This window comes from Anolis carolinensis, unplaced genomic scaffold (assembly GCF_035594765.1).
Source record: "Anolis carolinensis isolate JA03-04 unplaced genomic scaffold, rAnoCar3.1.pri scaffold_12, whole genome shotgun sequence".
Lineage (NCBI taxonomy): Eukaryota > Metazoa > Chordata > Lepidosauria > Squamata > Dactyloidae > Anolis > Anolis carolinensis.
In genome coordinates this window covers 21,760,030-21,782,296 of record NW_026943823.1, presented here as the reverse complement: position 1 = coordinate 21,782,296, position 22,267 = coordinate 21,760,030, and the positions used below count along the sequence as shown (strand labels likewise).

The 22,267-nt window shown below is 40.5% G+C and overlaps 1 protein-coding gene across 2 annotated transcripts in view; it reads right to left on the bottom strand.

Moving 5' to 3' along the window:
- LOC100552428 (ligand of Numb protein X 2) overlaps positions 1 to 22,267 on the bottom strand; it is a 38,120-nt gene that overhangs the window by 1,087 nt on the left and 14,766 nt on the right. For both annotated transcript variants that reach the window (XM_003229842.4, XM_008124107.3), the window contains exons 3-10: positions 13,324 to 13,784; positions 10,378 to 10,604; positions 9,218 to 9,414; positions 8,670 to 9,038; positions 7,153 to 7,338; positions 5,811 to 5,985; positions 4,647 to 4,860; positions 936 to 1,094 (exon numbers count right to left, since the gene is read on the bottom strand). In XM_003229842.4, the coding sequence (XP_003229890.2) occupies positions 936 to 1,094; positions 4,647 to 4,860; positions 5,811 to 5,985; positions 7,153 to 7,338; positions 8,670 to 9,038; positions 9,218 to 9,414; positions 10,378 to 10,604; positions 13,324 to 13,739 (1,943 nt within the window). In that variant the 5' untranslated portion in view covers positions 13,740 to 13,784. The remainder of the gene's footprint in view (positions 1 to 935; positions 1,095 to 4,646; positions 4,861 to 5,810; positions 5,986 to 7,152; positions 7,339 to 8,669; positions 9,039 to 9,217; positions 9,415 to 10,377; positions 10,605 to 13,323; positions 13,785 to 22,267) is intronic.

Genomic DNA, 22,267 nt, shown 5'->3' with positions numbered 1-22,267 from the left:
CACCCCCCCCCCAACCCACCCACCCACCATGATTCACTGTTCTATTTATTTATTTATTATTATTATTATTATTTATTAACTACATTTATATCCTGCTCTTCTCACCCTGAAGGGGACTCAGAGCGGCTTACAAATCTAATGTAAATACAATATATTATTAGCGTAGCACAATATAAGCATTAAATTACTATATTGTACTATATCATTATATGGTAATATTATTAGTAATATTACACTTAATATATAATATATAATTACTATTATTATATTCTTATTAGTATAATATTGTATTACATTATAATATTATTACCAATATTATAAGTATATAGAATATTATATATAGTAGAGTCTCACTTATCCAACATAAACTTGTTCTAGCCAAGCTTTCTTCCAAGCAAGATCCTGCACTGAAATGAGGTGGAACCTATCTCCATTAGAGTCATGTGTTGGTTGATTTATTTATTTTTTCATGTCAGGAGCGATTTGAGAAACTGCAAGTCGCTTCTGGTGTGAGAGAATTGTCTGCAAGGACATTGCCCAGGGGATGCCTGGATGTTTTGATGTTTTTACCATCCTTGTGGGAGGCTTCTCTCATGTCCCCGCATGGAGCTGAAGCTGATAGAGGGAGCTCATCCACGCTCTCCCCAGGTGGGATTCAAACCTGGCAGCTTTCAGGTCAGCAACCCAACCTTCAAGTCACATGGCTTTAATCCACTATGCCACCGGGGGCTCCTCATGTGTTGATTGATCATTGTATTGAACAACAATCCTCAACAGTGGCACATCAATGGCTAGCCTAATGTGCCACCAGCTAAATAAGTGGATGCAAATATGTCCCAAACATGCCTAAGGCATTAACAAGATCCAAACAACCCTGTCTGACTTAGGGATTTCAGTAAGAAGGTAAAAATAACAGAAGCCCGGGGCGTACATACTTCAGTCTTCGATCCCAGAAGGCAGGTGTCCCAGGCACAATGGTTTTAATGAAGAACGGATTGCTGCCTTTGTTTTCTTCAAATCCACCTACGATGCTGAATCCCCAACTCTCAGAGTTGCTTTTATGCAGGACAATATCCTGACAGCAATGCAAGTGGCTGAAACACAAAACACCAGCCGTTCAGAAAGAGTTCTTCATCTTCCAGGAAGAACTACCCATGCCAAGCTATAATAATAATATTGATAACCATTTACATGGAGACATTTATTAGCCACTTGATTATCTTGTCTCCCAAACATGAAAAAAATGGAACCTTTAACCAAAATCGCTAGATGTTTCTCAGTCAGAATGAGCCACCTCTTACAAACGTCATTGGTTGACAACATGTATCCATTACCTTAATTTTAACTCGGTGTTATTTACAAAATAGATTAAAATCGCTATAGAAAGTAATATAAATATTGTATTGTCAAGGGCTTTCATGGCCGGAATCACTGGGTTTGCTGTGAGTTTTTTGGGCTGTATGGTCATGTTCCTGAAGCACTCTCTCCTGATGTTTCGGACACATCTATGAAAGGCATTCTCAGAGGTTTTGAGGTCTGTTGGAAACTAGGCAAGCAGGGTTTATATATCTGTAGAAACTCCAGGGTGGGAGAAAGAACTCTTTGTCTGTTTGAAGCAACTGTGAATTTAAAAATTCTAAAGTCAGGACAGTAAATAAGCAACAACACTTTGAAAACGGGAATTTCAGACATGAAACAGGACCAGCTAACACCTCCCAACAAAGGATTCCCCCAGGCAGGATGCAGCCTGGCTTTGAAGCTGCAAGGCCATTAAATGCTAATCAAGGTGCCTGATTGCAGCATTTATACCTGCCACACCGAGACTATTCATTGCTATTCAAACTGGCCAACCAAGGATTTAGTTTTTAAAAAAATACTGGTAGCGAGATTTAGTTCATTTTCATGGTTTCTTCTTTTCTGTTGAAATTGTCCATATGCTTGTGGATTTCAATAGCTTCTCTGTGTAGTCTGGCATGGTGATTGTTAGAGTGGGCCAGCATTTCTGTGTTCTCAAACAATCATGGCCAGCTAACACCTAACAAAGGATTCCCCCAGACAGGAATCAACCAGGCTTTGAAGCTGCAAGGCATTTCAATGCTAATCAAGGTGATTAACTGCAACATTCACACTTGCCTCCAACAGACAAGAGTTCTTTCTCCCACTCTGGACATTATTCCACAGATATATAAACTTCACTTCTTTAGTTTCCAACAAACCTCACAACCTCTGAGGATGCCTCCCATAGATGTGGGCGAAACGTTAGAAGAGAATGCTTCTGGAACATGGCCATACAGCCGAAAACTTACAGCAACCCAATATAAATATTAACAGAAGGAAAATAAACCACACAGCAGACTCTTGGGGACATCCAAGGCACAGAAAGCAGGTTGAGGGGAAGGAGACTATAAGATCCACTATTCATATACAGAAACTCTGTCCTCTGCTCTCCGTTTAGCTTGGCTTTTCTTCTGACTTTGAGCTTAGCTTGCATTTGGGCCCCCAAGAAACCAATCTTCCGTGCCTGAGCACAATTCTCAGAAAAGAAAGTGATACGGAACAAGGCATGCCAGCTCCCAGCTTTTGTGCTGAAGGTGAATTAAATCTTGATTTTTAGACAGGAAGAAGGAAGGAACACTGAAGCCTTTGAGAAGCTCAGTCGCAAATGGCAGGCCAGGGTTACCCCTTGAAAGCGATACAGTTGTGAGTTCATTTCTAACGGCCGCCCTGCTACCTTGGGATCAAAATTCTGGTTTTAAACTATCGTGTCTCAGGAAACAAAGACTCCAGTCAGTACTCAGGTCCTTTGATGGAAGGCAAACATCTCAGAAAAGGCAGCGTTGCTCTCACTGGTCAAACATGCGCACACTGGGACCTTTCTTTGTGGAGTGGGTTGGTATTAAGACATAAGGTGCTCTGTGTCCGTTGTGTTGTGTATAAACAAAAAAGCAAGATAAACACAACACACACTAGAACTGAGCACTGAAAAGGGGGCAAAGTCACTACATACACACCAGAAAAAACAGACTTCCCACGCAAAACAGGCAGCAAATGTTGCTCTTTCCCCCAAATTTCAATATTCTATAACTGCTGCCATTCTACACTATGGAGTTTGCTTACGCCCATCCTCCTCCACAAAGTGATTTATCATTCCCTTCTTAGTGTTAACTCGGTTTAGCTACATAGGCAAATAAGAAGCCAAGGACTCGTTTGAAATCACATCTACCTTCATTGGATTGCTGTGAGTTTTCCAGGATATATGGCCATGTTCCAGAAGCATTCCCTCCTGACATTTTGCCCACGTCTATGGCAGGCATCCTCAGAGGTTGTGAGGTCTGTTGGAAACTAGGCAAGGGAGGTTTATATATCTTTGGAATAATGTCCAGGGTGGGAGAAAGAATTCTTGTCTGCTTGAGACAAGTGTGAATGTTGCCATTGGCCACCTTGATTAGCACTGAGCAGCCTTGTAGCTTCAAGGTCTGGTTGCTTCCTGCCTGGGAGAATCCTTTGTTGGGAGGTGTTAACTGGCCCTGATTATTTCATGTCTTTTAATGTTGTTCTATATTTACTGTCTTGATTTAGAGTTTTTTAATACTGGTTTTCATGTTGTCCTCCTTTCTGTTGAAATTGTCCACATGCTTGTGGATTTCAATGGCTTCTTTGTGTAGTCTGACATGATTATTCTTGGAATGGTCCAGCATTTCTCTGTTCTCAGATAATATGTTGTGCCCAGGTTGGGTCATCAAGTGCTCTGCTGTGGCTGACTCCTCTTAGCATGTGGACAATTTCAACAGAAAGGAGGAAAATGAAGCAAATCTGGATACCAACGTTTAAAAAAAACCTCTAAAATCAGGACAGTAAATAAAGAACAACACGCAGAAAACTCAGAAATTCCATACATGAAACGTTCAGGGCCAGCTAACACCTTTGAACAAAGGATTCCCCCAGGCAGGAAGCAGTCAGGCCTTGAAGCTGCAAGGTTATTCAATGCTAATCAAAGTGGCCAATGGCTACATTCACACTTGTTTCAAGCAAACAAGAATTCTTTCTCCCACCCTGGACATTATTCCACAGATATATAAACCCCACTTTCCTCGTTTCCAACAGACCTCACAACCTCTGAGGATGCCTGCCATAGATGTGGGTGAAATGACGAGAGAGGATGCTTCTGGAATATGACCAAACAGCCGGGAAAAGTCACAGCAACCCAATGAAGGTAGATATGATTTCAAGTTCAATGCTATTCAATGCTAATCAAGGTGGCCAGCTGCAACATCTACACTTGCCTCTCACAGACAAGAGTATTTTCTCCCACCTGGATGCCCCACAGAGTTATAAACCCCACTTGCCTAGTTTCCAATAGACAGCCCAGAAAACTCACAGCAACCAGTGATTCTGGCCATGAAAGCCTTCAACAACAGATCTACCTTCTCTAGTTTATGGCAGAACAAAAGATTTGAGTGTAGCCTGGAATGGTTGAGGACAGAGATGGAGGGACGCATAGTCTTAGATCCATAGTTTCAGTCTTCCTCCATGTACAGGGTAAAAGCGCTAGACTAAGTTTTGTCCATTTATCACAAGGAAAAATCATCCTTCTATATGACCTCAAGCCACTAACCAACCTACAGGGACACCAAGCAAATCCTTACCTAGGCAATCCAAGCCACATGGTCCAGAGAGGAGCCCAACTTAACCCATTTTCCCTGATTTCGGGCACCTCGGGAGACTCCTTCTCTGGCAGCCCAATTTCCAGGGCTTTCAGCGTCACTAAAGGCAATGCGGCATTTGATTTCAGAGCAGAGACGGCTTCGTTGTAGCTCAGATGAGTCAAATCAATGTTGTTTATGCTTAAAAGTATATCTCCTGTTGCACAAATTAAGAAAGACAGGTAGTAACCTTTTTTTTAAAAATTTCAAAAGTGTACTTCTGTATTTGGACTAGTTGTTTCATTAAGTTGCCACACAACCAACTCCTCTCTCAAGGCTGCCTCGGGGCCAAATAAGGACCTTCTACGTCAGGGTTGGGGGCCAAAGGACATGGAAAGCAGCCCCGTTTCTCACCAAAACACTGGCTACAATACTATTCATATACGAGGGTTATCCAGAAAGTAGATTACGTTTTGGAATTAAAAATTAATAAAGTATAGGAGAAAACATTTATCATATGAAGTTGAAAGCCACACCCAAATACCACTTCTCAACATAGTTGCCATTCAAATCTAGGCACTTATCATAGCGATGAATGAACTTTGCAACTCCTTCCCCACAAAACTCTGCCGCTTGCTTCCTCAACCACTTGTTTCCAACAATGGGAGCGTGGCTGGCAACGCAGCGTTTTGGCAACTCTGTGCAGCTGCGGGAAGGGGTGACCGGCTGGTTGAGGACGCAAGCGACAAAGTTTTGTGGGAAAGGAGTTGTAAAGCTCATTCATCGCTATAAGTGCCTAGACTTGAATGGCGACTATGTTGAGAAGTGGTGTGTGTGTGTGTGTGTGTGTGTGTGTGTGTGTGTGTATACATACACACACACACACGACAGTATTATACCTAAAAAAAACAGTGATGGAAGTCAATTTTGCCGTATTTCCATTTCATACCCAGGGCAAGCTTTCCAGAAACAGGAAGCAAACTGGAAACAGGAGCTGATTTGCCTAAGACTCTCCTGGGCTTGAACACAGGAATTTTAAACATGTCAAAATCGTTCCTGGCATTTGGAGACAATTTTCCGAGAAAAAAATCCCACCAAAAGAATGTTTGGGTGTATTTGCAGGAGCCCAGGCCGGGGAGAAAAACTCCTTGTGCCCAAAGCACTTACCTTTCTTAATCCTTCCATCCCTGAAGAGGCACCCAACGGGCTGCACACTAGTCACATAAATGGGGAGCTTATTTTTAGCCTCCCTTCCGCCTCCAATCGTTATTCCGAGGGATTCTTTTGGCTCCTTTTTAATAGTCACTGTTTTCTCTTGGTTGGTGTATCCTTGAAGGAGCGCCTAAAATGGGGGGGGGGGGGGGGAAAGGAGTAACAGATGGTGCATTGATCACATATTCTCTATGTCATGAAACCTTTTAAACAAAGGTTCTTTTTATTGCAATTCAAGTGTGATAGGGTATATCGGTTTTTATACTTTTACACAAAGAACAACATACAGAAGAACAACAACACAAAGGACATACAGATTCTATGTAACTATATTGAATCCACAAACAACCTACAGTTACATCGGCTAACAAATAAAGAGGAATTACATTTTTACACAGCATTCACATTACACATACACATATATTCATCCTCATTCATACATCACCATTCCTCCCGCTGTCTCCTGCAGAAGAACATCTCTTAGGCCAGAATGCTTCCTTGCAAATCTGCCACTTTTCCAATATTTCCAAAACTTCTAAACACCAAAATGCATCCTTTTTCTCTAAGAACAATGCCAAGGATCAGATCTCCCTGAAAACTTATAGGTAAAGGTAAAAGTTTTCCCCTGACATTAAGTCCAGACGTGTCCAACTCTGGGCGTTGGTGCTCATCTCAATTTCTAAGCCGAAGAGCCGGCGTTGTCCGTAGACACCTCCAAGGTCATGTGGCTGGCATGAATGCATGGAGCGCCGTTACCTTTCCGCCGGAGCGGTACCTATTGATCTACAGATTTGGATGTTTTCAAACTGCTAGGCTGGCAGAAGCTGGGGCTAATAGCAGGAGCTCACTCCGCTCCCCGGATTCAAACCTGGCAACCTTTCAATCAGCAAATTCAGCAGCTCAGTGGTTTAATCTGCTGTGCCACCAGAGGCTCCTATGAAAACGTATAATGACTCCAAAATCACACTCCTTTCTCTTCCCTTGAGAAAAGGACGCAAGTGACCAGAATCCTGTTTTCCCATAGCAGATCTAACACTCCAAGTTACACCATCTGTCTCAATAGAGCATGGCGGGTGAACACAGCTGTCTGTCACATTTGAAAATGATTAGCTTGAGCCTTTTATAGGACTACTCTGCTGATGTTGTCCCAAAGTTGTAAATGAATGATAGATGCTTTTCCAGAGTGAAACATCCTGGCTTCCCCAGTTCCTGGAAGATGTTGACTCTTCTTAATTGCTATTGATAAACGTAAGGAGCCTTGTGTTGACTTCCTTCTTAACCTGAGGTAAACATATACCTTTTGATAGCTGGATTTTCGTCGAAAGTGCCTCTGGTGAGGCTTCCTGCGATGGGGCACAGGGCTTCCCCCATTGCTGCTGCTGCTGCTACTGCTGGCATTGGATGCGCTGCTGTCCTCCATCACATCTGTAAGCTGCACACCGGGCCGACGGAGGACCACAAAGTTAACTCTCGCTTCACTAATCTGTGGGAAAAGCCAAGCAACAGAAGCTTTAAATGGCATTTCAAAACAGGCAACTTTGAAATCACATGTGCTTATACAGCATGGGCAAGCTACCAGCTGTTAGGAATTGTGAGAGTTGAAGTCCAAAACACCTGGAAGGTCAATGTTTGCCCATGCATGGCTTAGAGTTTCAATGTTCCCAGAAGAAGAAAATTTAATATCTTACTGAAACTGGTGTGGCATCTGTCCGGGTTTTTTTTTTTGCCACTGACCTGACTTTTACATGATATCCCAAATGTCCAGTGCAGCTGAAAAACTGAATCCAAAAATGGGTTGCAAATCCACTGATCGAAAAAGTGTTGGAAATAGACACCTTCTTAAGCCTCCACTAGTTATTTGTGTGTGTATAATTCAGATTATTTACTGTATTGTCTATGTATATATTGGTATGCAGTTTTCCTTAACTCTATGTTGTGGGAGACGCTGCAAACCATGTGATTAGAACTGGGACTGTTTAGGACTCAGATTCTATTTTAGATCTCAGTCTCCACTGGACTTCAGACTAGACAGAGACTTTATTCAACTCTCAGAACAGAGAGATGCTTTAGACTATGGACTGTTAAGATTATAAGAAAGATGCTCTGTTATCTACACAGAGAAACTACTTCAAATCCTATCTGTAGCTGGATTGATATGCAATGTACCTGTATGCTGAATACATCAAGTTTGTGAGTAAATCAACTATGTTACTTTTGAAGAAGTCTACTTATTTTTTGGTTTCTTGAGAACATGATTTAAACCAAAATGTTTTCAGGGAGAGCAGAGGTTTTGGGAAACCGAAAAGAACACTTATGAAACGCTTATATATGTGTGTGTGTGTGTTTTGTGCATTGGCATATCTTTGTCCCTAACAGTTCAAAGAAGTATCTAGGTATATCAGTTTAACAACTGAGAAACCTAATCACCTTGCATGAATATTAGTGGATATTTAACACTAAGGAGAAGGTTGACTCAAGTGAGTTTTTAACGCTTCTCTGGGAGATTCCTGCTTTTCCCAAAATGATGGTGAATGCCATTTTCCACAAGGTTATGGAGATTTCCATTTCCCAAAAGGTTATGATTTCTAACAAGGTCATGCCTTTCCAAAGATCATAATTCTAAAAAAAAAAGTACCCTTTTGTCTAGAGAGGAAAAAAAATCCTCTCTGTCTGTGGCAACATAAAACTTATGGCTGAGCTATTTATACTGAATTATAAAATATAATGCAAATGCCTGGAACATTAAGGGGGAAAGCCCTTCTTGTCCCCCACATCAAATAACGCAAGATGCACTGATATACTCCATAAAGTTACCTGGATTATCTGTGCAGCGGCTTCAGGGGTTCCCTGGCGGAGATCTTGGCCATTTATTGAAAGGACTTTATCGTTCTGCTTCAGTTTCCCGTTTTTGGCCGCCAAACCTCCATCTAGTAGATCGAGGATAAAAATCCCAGACTCATCTGTTTTTCTGATCAGTTTGATGCCAAGAGGCTCAGTGCGGTCCCTCTTAATAAGGGTAACGTGTATCACTTCTTGGTTTGCAGTCAGATTCGAATCCGGAGGCCCAGTCCTGCTGATAAACCCTTTTTCTTGCAGAACTATAAGGTGGAGCACAGCACAGGGCTGGCGGAGAAAGGAGACAGCCTGGCAGTGAGTCACAGTGCTGATGTTGACCCCATTCACCTTGGAAAAGTGGAAAAAACATAGCTAATCAGAAGTGCTTCCTGCAGAAGATTTATCTCTGCCTTCTTGCAATGCAGAACATCTGAGTAGGGACTTCAAAGTTTGCAACTGATTAATCAGCTCAATCCTTGGTTAGTTAGTCAATTTCATCCTAGACCTTTGCATTATCGCATGCTTACCTCCAGGATGTGGTCTCCAGGGGCTATTTTTCCATCTGCAGCAACAACTGAATCCGGAAGGACTTCCTGCACGACGATGTTGCCAAGAGGGGTGTCTTTACCTCCAACGATCCGCATCCCAAGCTCTTCCGCGGGGTCTTCTCTGAGAATTTCAATGGCATTCGTCTCTGCTATAAGACTGGCTCTTTGGGGCAAATCTGGCATGGGAAAAAAGGAGCCGAAACATCTCAGTTTTTGACTTCTAAAGTGCCAGAGGATATAATGTATTATTACACTGATGCCAAACTAGAGACTATGAGAAACCAACTGAAATGCTTGATATTTTTCCTTTTGTTCCTTGAAATTCTCAGTTGTTCCCAAGCACAGAGAATACAAATGCCAACCAGATTGAATTACTGTATTATTTCTTTTTTATAAAAATATTAACAGCCCAGGGTTGTTGTGCATTTTCTGGGTTGTATGGCCATGTTCCAGAAATTAATATCCCAATTTGTACCCCATCTTACACAACACTGGATGACAATAACCTTCCTGAATCAATTCAACATTTTGGGGAAGACATTCAAAGCCCTAAACCGCTTCAAACCTGGATCTGTGATCCCTACATATAATAATAATAATAATAATTTATTTATATTCTGCCCTATCTTCCTGGACGTACTCAGGGCGGATTCCAAACACAAAAGGCAAACATTCAATGCCCGAACACAACAACAATATACCCATAACAACGAAAAATGACAATCCAACATATAAAAACAAATTATGACTTAATAACTAAAATTAAATACAAAATGCAAGCTGTGATATCAGACCTAAAACATATACCATACTTTGGTCTTCTAGGGGCAGAGAGGAGATCCTGTGTGTCACACCAGTGGGAACAATGCATTGTGGGATGATGCCATGGGAGAAGACCTTCTCTTCTATGGCATCATAGCTCCCCAACTGGCCTGAAAACTGGTGCCAATTTTGTCATCAAATGGCTTATCTTTAAAGCCTTTGGGGATTGTTTTTACACAACTCCATACAATTATTTTAGGAGGCAGAGGGAAACCTCAGTATAATTTCTGCAAACTTGTGTACTTTTTGTGATGTGTTCTTCACCGAGATGTGCTTTCTCTTGAATGCAAAGTTCAGTTTGAGAGAAAAAGTGCTACCTTCTTCACTCCCGTCAAAGGCTGGATTGACCAGACCCGGGTCCGGTGTCTCTGGAGATCCCACCGCAGCTATGGCACTTCCAGCCACTGGGACTGACACTCCATTCGATATTTCGGGTTCTTTTGGGGTATTTGCTTCCAACCGGGAGAGAGAGTCTCCCTTCAGTCTGCAGCGAGGGTTCTTCTTCCTTTCCAACTGGGCTTTGTACTTCTTGAAGCCAGGGCACCTGCATGAGAAGGCAAATGGAATACAATGGCCACATGTGAGGACTCAGTGATGGACTGCAAGACCTCTCCGGATCAAATTAGTCCATAAATCTATCAGGTTTTTAGAGGAGGTGCTTCCTCATGCAGTGAAAGGTATTTCCTTTGTGTCCGAAACTGGAAGGCTAACCCATGCTTGATTTGCAAGTTCAACTGGTAAGACACACATCGTTGAGTAAATCCATAGTGAAAGAGTTAAAAAAAGCCCAGTGAAACACAGAACACGCACATCCTCCTTAATGCAAACTTTATTTTGTTGGAAAATGGAAATCTCCATAAACTTTTGGAGATTTTATGATCTTTGGAAAGGCATGACCTTGTTAGAAGTCATAACCTCTTTGAAAATGATGCCATAGCCTCTTGGTAAAAAGCATGACTGTTAAGAGTCAAACGTTTTGGGGAAATGGCATTCATACAAGGGAATTACGTTTCTCAATTGATATCCTAAATATCCTAAATATCTTTTTGAGCTGTTAGGGACAAAGATATGCCAGTGCACAAAAATGTACATATATGTATAGCAGAGTTTCATTTTTTTTTCTTCATGTCAGGAGCAACTTGAGAAACTGCAAGTCATTTTCGGTGTGAGAGAATTGGTCATCTGCAGGGACGTTGACCAGGAGATGCCCGGATGTTTTGATGTTTTTACCATCCTTGTGGGAGGCTTCTCTCATGTCCCCGTGTGGAGCTGGAGCTGGCGAGGTGATAATATTTAATTTTCTCATGCACAAACTCCACTATCAATTCTGATAAAGCTATTGGTTTCATAAACATAGGAACAGAGAAAAGGAAATGTCTTGTTAGGGTATTTGCCAATTCTTCTTTACAATATATGCTTTCTTAATGCATGTACAAACACTGGGATCTACAAAGGTCTGAATGATAAGGGCAAAATTAGATACATGGGTGGTCTTAAGACTCAAAGTTGAAAAAATGTTGCAAAAGTGCCATGTGTGTTTTAAAATTGTTTCTGCCAAACCTATATAACAGTGATTTCCTGCTTGGCTGAAAAAAGACATTTTCAACTAAGTCAATAAATAGCCAAAATAAAAAAGTCAAGGTAGATATGAATTACTGGGTCCTTTCAAGACCTATTTTCCCTGATTGTTTTCCAGGCAGATTCTCCCATTCCTATCCCCCACAATGCTCGTTTCTATTTGGTTCCTGTTTCTTCCTAAGATTAATATGTAACTAGACGTTCAAGTGCCGTCATACTAGAACTTGAGCCAGGTAAATAGGCAGAAACATTTTCCAACAAGAGACAAAAATGTGAGTGACTCACACAGACCCTCATCTAGGTTTCTCCAAACACACTCATATCAACAAATAATCAAAGATGTAAGGAAACTCCTGTCAGATCAGAAAGAAGGAGAAATCATCTGACTTACTATCCAGCCTTTTTGCCTTTCTGGTTGACCTAATGAAGGTATTACAACAACATGGACTTTGGAATTTGTATTACGGCCAATACAGCTACGCACGCATTTATAGTCTATAGAAATATCAGCTCTTTCTCTTCTTTGTTTTGTGTTTGAGTCACCTGAGCTGAATTCTTATTTGGAGGGGGCAAAGCCTTTATGCCCATATCCTCAATACATTTCTATAAATAAATACATTCTCTGATGGGATCATTGAATTTATACATTACTAATATAACACAACTGCTTTTTTAAAAAAACAAAGGGCTACAAAGGAAGATTATAAGATGGTGAAAATGGAAAGAAATAGTTTTTTTTAAACCAGGATGCCGTTCAATTTCCCTATGTCATTAGTGACATACTTACTATATACATTTTCGCTAATGTATATTATATATGATATGTATAACTTTGTGAATAATTTAAATTGCAATGTATTGTATTAGAATTGTTTTATACTCGTGTTTTATATTTGTAAGCTGCCCTGAGTCCCCCTTCGGGAGTGAAAAGGGCGGGGTAGAAATGCTGTCATAAATAAATCAATATTTTGTTGCAAGGTGCTTACAAGTCAACTCTGACTTATAGCAAAACTAATGCAGCGTTTTCTTGACACAATTTCTTCCTAGAAGGTTTGCAATGGCCTTCCTTTTAGGTGAGAGCATGTGACTCACTCATGGTCACACAGTGGGCTTTAATGTCTGAGTACAGATTTAAACTCTGGTACTCCAGAGTCCTAATCCTATCACTGCTTTATGTTGATATTTGGTGTATGTTTTTAACAATGGTATGTTTTGATATATGTATTTTATTGTATGCATTTTATGTTGATATGTTTTGACTTGTGGTGGAGCGTGGTGGAAGATCCTTCCTTGGAAGCCTTTAAACAGGGGCTGGATGGCCATCTGTCAGGGCTGCTTTGATTGTACTTTTCCTGCATGACAAGGGGTTGGACTAGATGGCCCATGTGATCTCTTCCAACTCTATTATTCTATGATTCTATGACTTTGTTGTACCCCACCTCAGGAGAGGCCGGTAACAAATATCATCATCCTCATTATTATTATTATTATTATTATTATTATTATTATTATTATTATTATTCCAACACTCAAACTACTATACAGTGTTGGATCAGAGTGAAAGGAGACCAGGCCAAAAATAAAATAAAATAGCTATTTTTTGTGACACAGAGAATATCATGCAAGTGAAACAGAGAAAACAGTAAATATCTTCCCCCCTGGCTTTGTCATCAGCCTATACCCACCTGTTGTGCAGGTGAGCCTCCAACTCGCAGCGCTGCATCGTTTCCTTACAGTCATCTTGAAAAGGACAAAGGACCATGAGCTTGTCCAGCAGATTCCTGACAAGAAGGCTGGACCTCCGGCAATGCTGGAAAGACAGCTTCTTCCGGTCCATAGGGCAGAAGCTGTACTCCTGCATGAAGTTCTCGAGGCACTTGAAGCAGTACGTGTGTCCACATGGGGTGTCCATGGGCTGCAGCAAAGGCTGGAGGCAAATGTGGCAGGTGAGGTCGTCATCCACCTCATCCTGGAAGTTGTAAAGGTGGTTGTCAGGCAGCAGGTGCACCTGCCCACATTCGTGGCACAGCTCTCTGGCTTTGGGGGTGGGCTCTTCCTCTGCCGGCTTGGCCATGGCCTCCAACGTCTGGTGCATTTGCATCTGCGGAAGGACAGGGCCTTTGGGTGTAGTAAAGGCACAGAATGGCTGGAACGAAGAGGAAAAGCACATGGTTGAATGAAATGCTCACTAGTCATACGTACGTTCCTGAATTATAATAATCAGTTTGTTATTATTATTCTATCCTGTATTACTAGTGCGTCTATAGTAACCGGACAACTTTGTATTTACACTTAATTTATAGATTTCTGTGTAAGTTAGTGAATGAAATGCTCACCTATCAGCAAAAATCTACATTTTCTCGGGAAAATAAGTAGTTTTGCTCTTTCTCAGTGTACTTAACCTATTTTCCAGTTTCAACCAATTGTTCTTTTATTTATGCATTTTTTATATAAAGCTGTTAATCTAACAAAAAAAATCGAACTCTGATCCATTGGACAGTATTTTTCAAACACTCACTATAAAATCCCAAAGGTTTTTGGCACCTTATCTAGTCGATACCATCATTCCTCCCAACAAGTAGAAAAAAAGGATGATTCATGGTTTCTTTGGAAAATTAGGAAACTCCGAATTATCTTGAATTAACTGCTTTTTGCTTGGACCAGAAATCATCTTCTGGTGTGTTAAAAGACTGTAAGCCACTACAAATATCAAAGTGAAGCCAGTAACATTGACAAGACTCATTTGTCAACAGGGAAAATATGAGGAAATTATCCTGAAATTACAGTAGGAGATGCTATAATAAAAAATCCATGGCATAAAGAAGAATATAGCAAAAAACAAAACTTGAAATAACTTTAGATATTTATTGGAAAGTAACTGGCAGTAAGCTCAGTTGATTTTTTTTTAATCTGGCATGATGTCAGTTGTAGTTTACCTACAACCTTATGCATTTTGTACAATTAAAATTTGACTTTTTCAAATAACCCAGGCAATGCCGGGTACCCAAGCTAGTAAGTAATATAGTCAGGTTTTGTATACTTTGGTATGTTACTACTTGCTTGAAATGTTTCTTTGTAAAACCGTTTGCAATCTCTTTCAAGTGATCTAGCTTTCTTTGCTGACTGATGTCATTAGAGACTCTTGTGCCAATTGTGAACTTGCAATCCAATTCAAAACTTATTTTCATCCTACTGACAGATTTACTCCACAAAGATGTCTGAGGAGGGAGACTTATTTGCTGGCAGTTTTGCAACTAAAAACTGATGCATCAGGTTGCTTAAGTTTAGAATGCTATCTGGTTTGTTTCCCAAAACAATTTCCCAAGGACAAAACAATCAAGACTGGTTGTTTTCTTGACTGTGCATCTCCTTACTGAGGACTGCTGTGCATCAACTAACATTAAACACCAATGGAATTCTTATCAAGAGACTAAAATCCCCCCAAAATATATCAAAATGTACAATTGAGTTTGCGCAGATTCATTTTACAGCTTTGGCTGGGATCAGTTCACAATTATCCAAGTTATTTCAATAGATAAAGTGTCCCACAGAATTGTAAGGATGCAAGTCCAGATGTGTATTCACTTTCTAAATTTCCAAAAAATGTTTCCGTTTTAAAGTAGTATTTAATAAGACTTTCAAGCGCTAAGGGAAACAATCTGAGAATGTCGAGGGATCAATAATTCATGACTGAAAGAAATGTTGAAATGAAATACCACCACTAATGGAAAGCCAGCCTTAATGTCCTCCAGCTGCTAAGAGTGTAACATAACTTTAAATGTGTTACACTCCAAGTTAAACAAACCCTAAGAAACCTGCTTTTCCACTGGCCTCTGGATGGAAAAATATGCAAGCTTGTGGACCGTATTCTGGGCTTAATGGTGTAGTAGAGGAGATGCTAAATTTCCTGCTTCCATAGAAAAGGGAAGGACTGTGAATTGAGAGAATGTACAATGCAATCTCAAATTGTGTTTTAGTTCTCACTTTTGAAGGCACATTAAAAAGCGTCATAATATTTTAAATAAACCAAAAGGTCTTCGTATACTTTTGCTTCATATCACTCATCAGCTCTATATTCCTGCATATCAATCTTCCTTAGAACATAACCACAGAAGCACCAGATTTCTAACACCCAACCTCCAAATCTGCTCCTCAATATTTTCCTTCAGAGCATAAAAAACTGCTTCAGACAGTTAGAAACCCAGACATGACCTTCATGATGAAAGGCAAACCCCACCTGTCTGCACGATAGGAAGGTGAATAGATCTTCCAAAGGCGGCAAGCTTGAACCCGTCTGCCGAATCATCCGCGACAGCCAGGCAGCCGATATCCCACGGATGCCAAATTACTAAGAGGTCTGCTCAACGAAAGCCAACTGCCCCATTTCATGGCAAGCTTTCATACCATCCAACATCTAAGAGTGCATCTACGCTGCAGAATCAATGCAGTTTGATGTCGTTTTAACTGATTCTATGGTTCAATGCTATGGGATTGTAGGAGTTACCGTTTTACAGGGTCTTTAGCTTCTTCTGCCAAATACTGCTGGTGCCTCAGCAACCTACAAATCCCAGGATGCCATTGCTTTGAGCCATAGCAGTTAAAGTGGGCTCAAACTGCATTAATTCTATAGTGCAGATGCACCCTATGTTAATAGGTCCACAGTTCAGCGAAAGAAATTCCAATGACAGAGAAGATAGTCTGTTCCAAGCACAAAATTCAACCAAAGATGCATCAAAAGTAGCGCTAGTACAAACATAAAGAAGAGACACCAAGGAAGGCACTGAAAAGACTTGAAGCCAGTTTTAGATGTTTCCAGAAACCCTCCTTGCCTAGAACTGTCAAAGCATCATTTCTAAATCCACAAACTGAGCTCAACTATTTGTCCAAGGTCTTTGTGAAGACTGATCCCTGAACAATCTCTTTTTCTGGACCCAAGGCAGGCAATTCAGGAATGCTAACTCACTTTTCAAATTGGTTGCAGCCTCCTTTCGAAGTTGCCCTCTCAAATGTAATTTGGCCACAGACCGAGAAATGTCAACCATCCTCATTCTACATTGAATAGAACTAAAGGGGAGAGAAAATAACTAGCACATGCACAAACTGTGCCATCAGTCTCCCAATTATCCAAAATAGCACATGCCAACACCTGACTCTTCTATTTGTGATCTTATTCCCTCTTCAAAGGCTGCTCTGAATAATTTGCAATGTTGTAACAACTTCCAGAAGTACAATTGCATGCACTTTGTTTCTACTCAAGAAGGCAACAAGATACTCATTATATTGTATAATGTAGCCAATTTAAAATTATTCGGTGCAACACTAGCAAGCTGTTTAATCTTGTCATGATGTGTCAAATTGCAGCACTCATCACCTGATGAAACATATATTCTCCTTACAATTTACACATGTGGCATTAAAGGGTGCTAATAACACAAGCATATGCCAAATGCGGAGACAATGAGTATTTTTAGCTCATTTTCCATTTAATTAAATTATTTAAACTAGAACTATATTAAGGAAATGAGTCAATGGTGTTCCCCAAGTTTGATGGCTCATGAGCAAAATAACAAGAAATTATGTTTCTAGAGGCAACATTATTATTCTTACTTTCTATCTAGAAAAGAAATAATTCTCGTGGAAACAAAATAGCATCCTGACTTCAGAAGGAAACACAGAAAATGATTACTATTACCACCACCACCATCATCTTTATTATTATTTAAACAATTCTGAGGTGAGAGAAAGCTCAATTATTCTAGTTCAACCAGGGAACAACTGTCTTTTTAGCAGAAACACGGAAATGTTGAAATTTTAGGGGGAAAAAATATTTAGGTGATACAGAGACCCAAGATTGAAAAAAGACAGAAAACAAGACTCTTTTCATGATATATATTAAACCTGATTTTTTATTTTAAATAAACTATCAAATCAAATCAAAAATCTTTATTACGGTCATAGACCAGATTTTATGTCCATCTATGCTCCAGGTGTAACTCTTGGGTTTTTGTTTTTGTTTTGGCAAAATGCCATGATTTTGGTTTTATGATAATTAAGTTGGAGCTGATCTGCTTTGCAGTATTGTGTTAGGGCTCTCAGAGCTCTTTAAGGCCAGTAGGTGTTCTTGAAAGTACAGCTGCATCATCTGCATAAAGTAAGGTGGAAATATGTCTTCTTGCAAGTTTTGGGAGGTGGAAATCCATGTTGTGAAGATGGTCCACCATGACGTTGATGAAGAAGTTAAATATTAAATGGGCCAGGATGCTACTTGGCTTGACACCTTTTTAAAATGAACTATGTTATTGATTGCCTGCTTTCATGATTGCCTGCTGAAGCTTCAAGAAATGCTACTGCACAATTCCTAGGCTCCTTGGATTTACATATCATCAATTCCTCAATTATATCAATGACATAACAGAGGACTATATTTACATAAGCAGCGTATTTCCAAGGTGAGATGAGATGGGTAGGTTCTCCACATAGCAAACATAAGAAGGGAGTACAGTACATCCTCTTCAAGTTAATGTAAGTAGATAGAAATGATAAACAAAAAGGTAAGGGTTGGACAGTTGATGAGAAATTAGAAGATGCCTTGTGCTTTTTTATAGCTGTCATGGTTCACATACTGACAAAGGGATTAGACATAGCAACAGCAATGTTCAAATGCAACAAACCTCATCATCCTACATGAACCAGAAAAACCAGGAGCAATATGAGTTTGTGTTATGGAATCAGCATCCTCCCCAAAGAGTAAACTGCTTTGCACAATTCTCTTCTCTGTTCTTCTACTCGCCCGCCCTCACTAACACCTCGCCTTGCAAAACAGTCCATGCAAATCTCTGCCCAGTCAAAAGGTCCTACCTATTTATATTTATAGCAAAGAAAGGGAGAAGCAACTCTTGTTTCAGTTTAGGACAGCTTCCCTTTCTGGTGATAAGGATGTAGAAGAGAGCCATGCTTAAGCAGAAAGAAGGCATGTCAAAGTCCGGCACTGTTTCTTTCTAAATAGTGCGAAGAAGGAAATACAAAATAGCACCTGGGGTTCAGAAGGAAACACAGAAAGAGCACAGTTCCTAGACTCTTCATAATTACTATAATTAATTCCTCAATTATGTCCATGACATAACAGAGGAGTGTACTTGCAATTTCCTCAACAATAGATACACAAAGGTGTACTGACTAGTACTGAGGAGAGTATAAATCCTTATAGCTAGTAGCCATGGATAGCCCCATCATCCATCATTAGCCTCATCTTCTATGAAGATCCCCTAAGTGACCACTTACACATTATAGGAATTGGATTACCAAGGCCAGTAAATAATGGTAGCTTTTTGACCAGGGTAGTTAAACTAAATTCTAAGTGATTACTTTAGTTGACCTTCTTAGAAATTCATTCTCCCTCCCTCCTCCGTACAACTTCCTCTCACATCTTGAAACATGGCCCTCAATATATCTCCTCTCATCCTTCTCTTCTGCAGGCTAAACATGCCCAGCTCTTTAAGCCGCTCCTCATAGGGCTTGTTCTCCAGACCTTTGATCATTTTAGTCACCCTCCTCTAGACAGAATTGGACAGTGTGATTCCAGGTGTGGTCTGACCAAGGCAGAATAGAGGAGTAGCATGACTTCCCTGGATCTAGATATTAGACTCCTATTTATGCAGGTCAAAATCCCATTGGGTTTTTTAGATGCTGCATCATTGTTAACTCATGTTCACCTTCCTGTCCACAAGGATTCCAAGATCCCTTTCACATGTACTGCTGTCGAGCCAGGCATCCCCCATTCTGTATCTTTGCATTTCATTTTTTCTGCCTAAGTGGAGTCTCTTGCATTTGTCCCTGTTGAACTTAATTTTGTTAGTTTTGGCTAATCATCTCTCTAACCTGTTAAAATTGTTTTGAATTCTGTTCCTGTTTTCTGAAGTATTAGCTATCCGTCCCAATTTGGTGTCATCTGCAAACTTGATGATCATGCCTTTTAACCCTTCATCGAAGTCATTACCAAAGATGTTGAACAGAAACAGAACCTGCTGATGGTACGCCACTTGTCACTTCTTTCCAGGATGAAGAGGAAACATTATTGAGCACCTTTTGGGTTCATTCACTTAACTAATTACAGATACACTTAACCGTAGTTTTGTCTAGTCCACATTTGACTAGTTTCCTTGCCAGAAGGTCATGGGGGGCCTTGTCGAAGGAAGGCCTTACTAAAATCTAGATACACTACATCCATGGCATTCCCTCCATCTACTCAGCTTGTAACTCTATCGAAAAAAGATAACAGTGCCCAAAATTAACTTATAAAAGGCCTAAAATAGCACATAACAGCAAAATATCACCACTCCCCGCAGAAAGGAGTGTTTTGTGACGCATGGGTATGACATGAGTCCAGACAGGCCACAAAAGGGCCCTGAGAACTACATTGTGTCTGTGAAACACACCTTCCCTCACCTTGATTCACACACTAAGCTCACTTAATTCAAAACTGTGAAGGTTTTGTGAACATTTTGGTCTCAACCAGGATGCTGGTGTTTGCTGTCCCATTGTACCTGCTTGCAGCTGAACAAATTCAAGGAGCTTTGCTCTATGTTTTGTCTATCATAGTTGTTGGTCTAGTTTGCTTCTCTCCCATACAGAAATGGAATCAACAAACAAACCAAACACAAACAATACTCTCTTTGGTTTGTTGGGAGAGAAGCCAGAGTGACAGTTGTATCTAGTGGAGCAAAATGCTAATAACCATTCTCTAGTCATTCCCACGGCCAGAAGAAGCAACCAGCAAGAATGGCATAGGATGCTGCTAATTTACCATAAGCAAGAGTTTCCATGGATTCCCAGTTCATCAAGCTTTAAAATGTAAAAGGGATTTGGAAAATTCGTATTTCAATAAAATAAAATGAGAGTTTTTAGATTTTAAAGGGATGCTGTCTTTCTTGAAACCCAAAGGAGGGAATCAGAGAGATCATGGGTATTTCCCCCCAATTGTTTGCAAATTCGGGTCTTATCTGAAATGTGAAAACCCAAAATATCCCCAAAATATCCACATGAGTAGGAGCCACCAGTGGCGCAGTGGGTTAAACCCTTGTGCTGGCAGGACTGATGACTTGAAGGTTTGGTAGCAGACCTGAAGGTTGCTAGTTCGAATCCAACCCGGGGAAAGTGTGGATGAGTTCTCTCTATCAGCTCCAGCTCCATGCAGGGACATAAGAAAAGTCTCCCACAAGATCCTAAAAACATCAAAACATCCGAGCATCCCCTGGACAACATCCTTGCAAACGGCCAGTTCTCTCACACCAGAAGTGAATTGCAGTTTCTCAAGTCGCTCCTGACAGGAAAAAAAAAATCCACATGGGTGTCTAAGAAAGTGACCCCTTTGCTTTCGGATACTTCAATGTACACTAACTTTGTCTCATGCACAAAATTATTAAAAATATTGTGTATAAAATTCCCTTCAGGCTATGTGTATCAGGTGCTTATGAAAGATACATGACTTTCCTGTTTAGACTTGAATCTCTCTCCCCAATGCATCTCATGATGGATCATGGAAGTATTCCAAAATCGTGGGGGGAGGATCCCAAATACGGAACACTTCTGGTCCCAAGCATTTTGGATAAGGGAAGGGATAGATACTGAACTTATGTGCTTGCCAAATGCATTCAGAGGATGGGGAAAGCCATATTGATCAAGCAAGAGGAAAAATTAGGGTGAGACTATTTGGGATGTCTATTTATACACACCCAGAGAAACTGTGAAACAATCCATCGACTGATCAATCTCTGGCGTTTTTTAAAAGGCATAACTGGTCCCAGTTTCAACATGATACTGAAAATATATTACAAGTAGAGGACACCTCTGTATGGTGTGTCATGTCTAAACCATGTAGCCTCACCTATACAAGTAAAGTAACACAACAGAGATTCCTGGCAATGTGCTGACATGCTGATGGTGCAAAAGGAAAAGCCAACAGCTCAGGTATGACAGCAATTTGACAAAAGGGCCTGACTCAAAGGCTAAAGGAAAGAAAAAGATCCAGAACTATTAAGAAAAATCAACCTTAGTTTCTCAGGATCATTGTCTACAGTAGTTTTCTTCCAGTCTAAACCAAATGGGTATCGCTTCCTTCCATCGGATATTGCAATGGCAAGGATAGCCAATCAGTGTCATTGGGGGGTTTTTTAAGCAGGTTCCTCAAAAGACTTTGAAAATGCTTTAAATGTCAAAGAGATTAAAGCTAGAATCCAATGGGTCTGTAGTGTTATTGCTGAGGAAGAGGAAAGGATGAACAGTGGAGTGTTAAGGTGGGAGCTTCCCTCTGAAGTGTTCATATGGGGAAATGATGTGATTCAAAACTTGTCCAAACACTTAACAGTTCTGGGGAAACCCAATAGATTCCCCCCCCCCCCAAAAAAAAGTCTTAAGATATTTGATGTAACTGCATTTTGTTCATTTCTGATGAGCAAAGTCTTGCCTGCTGGCAACCAGTTTTGTGATTCAGTCCTGACACAGGTCTGTCCAACGAGTTCTGACGTTTCACCCCGGGCGACGTTCCTCAACTTTGTCTCTTGAAACACTATTTTTAGGGGCTTTTTAAAGGCCATATGCGAAGTCCTGCATAGAATAAACAAGGCTACGGAC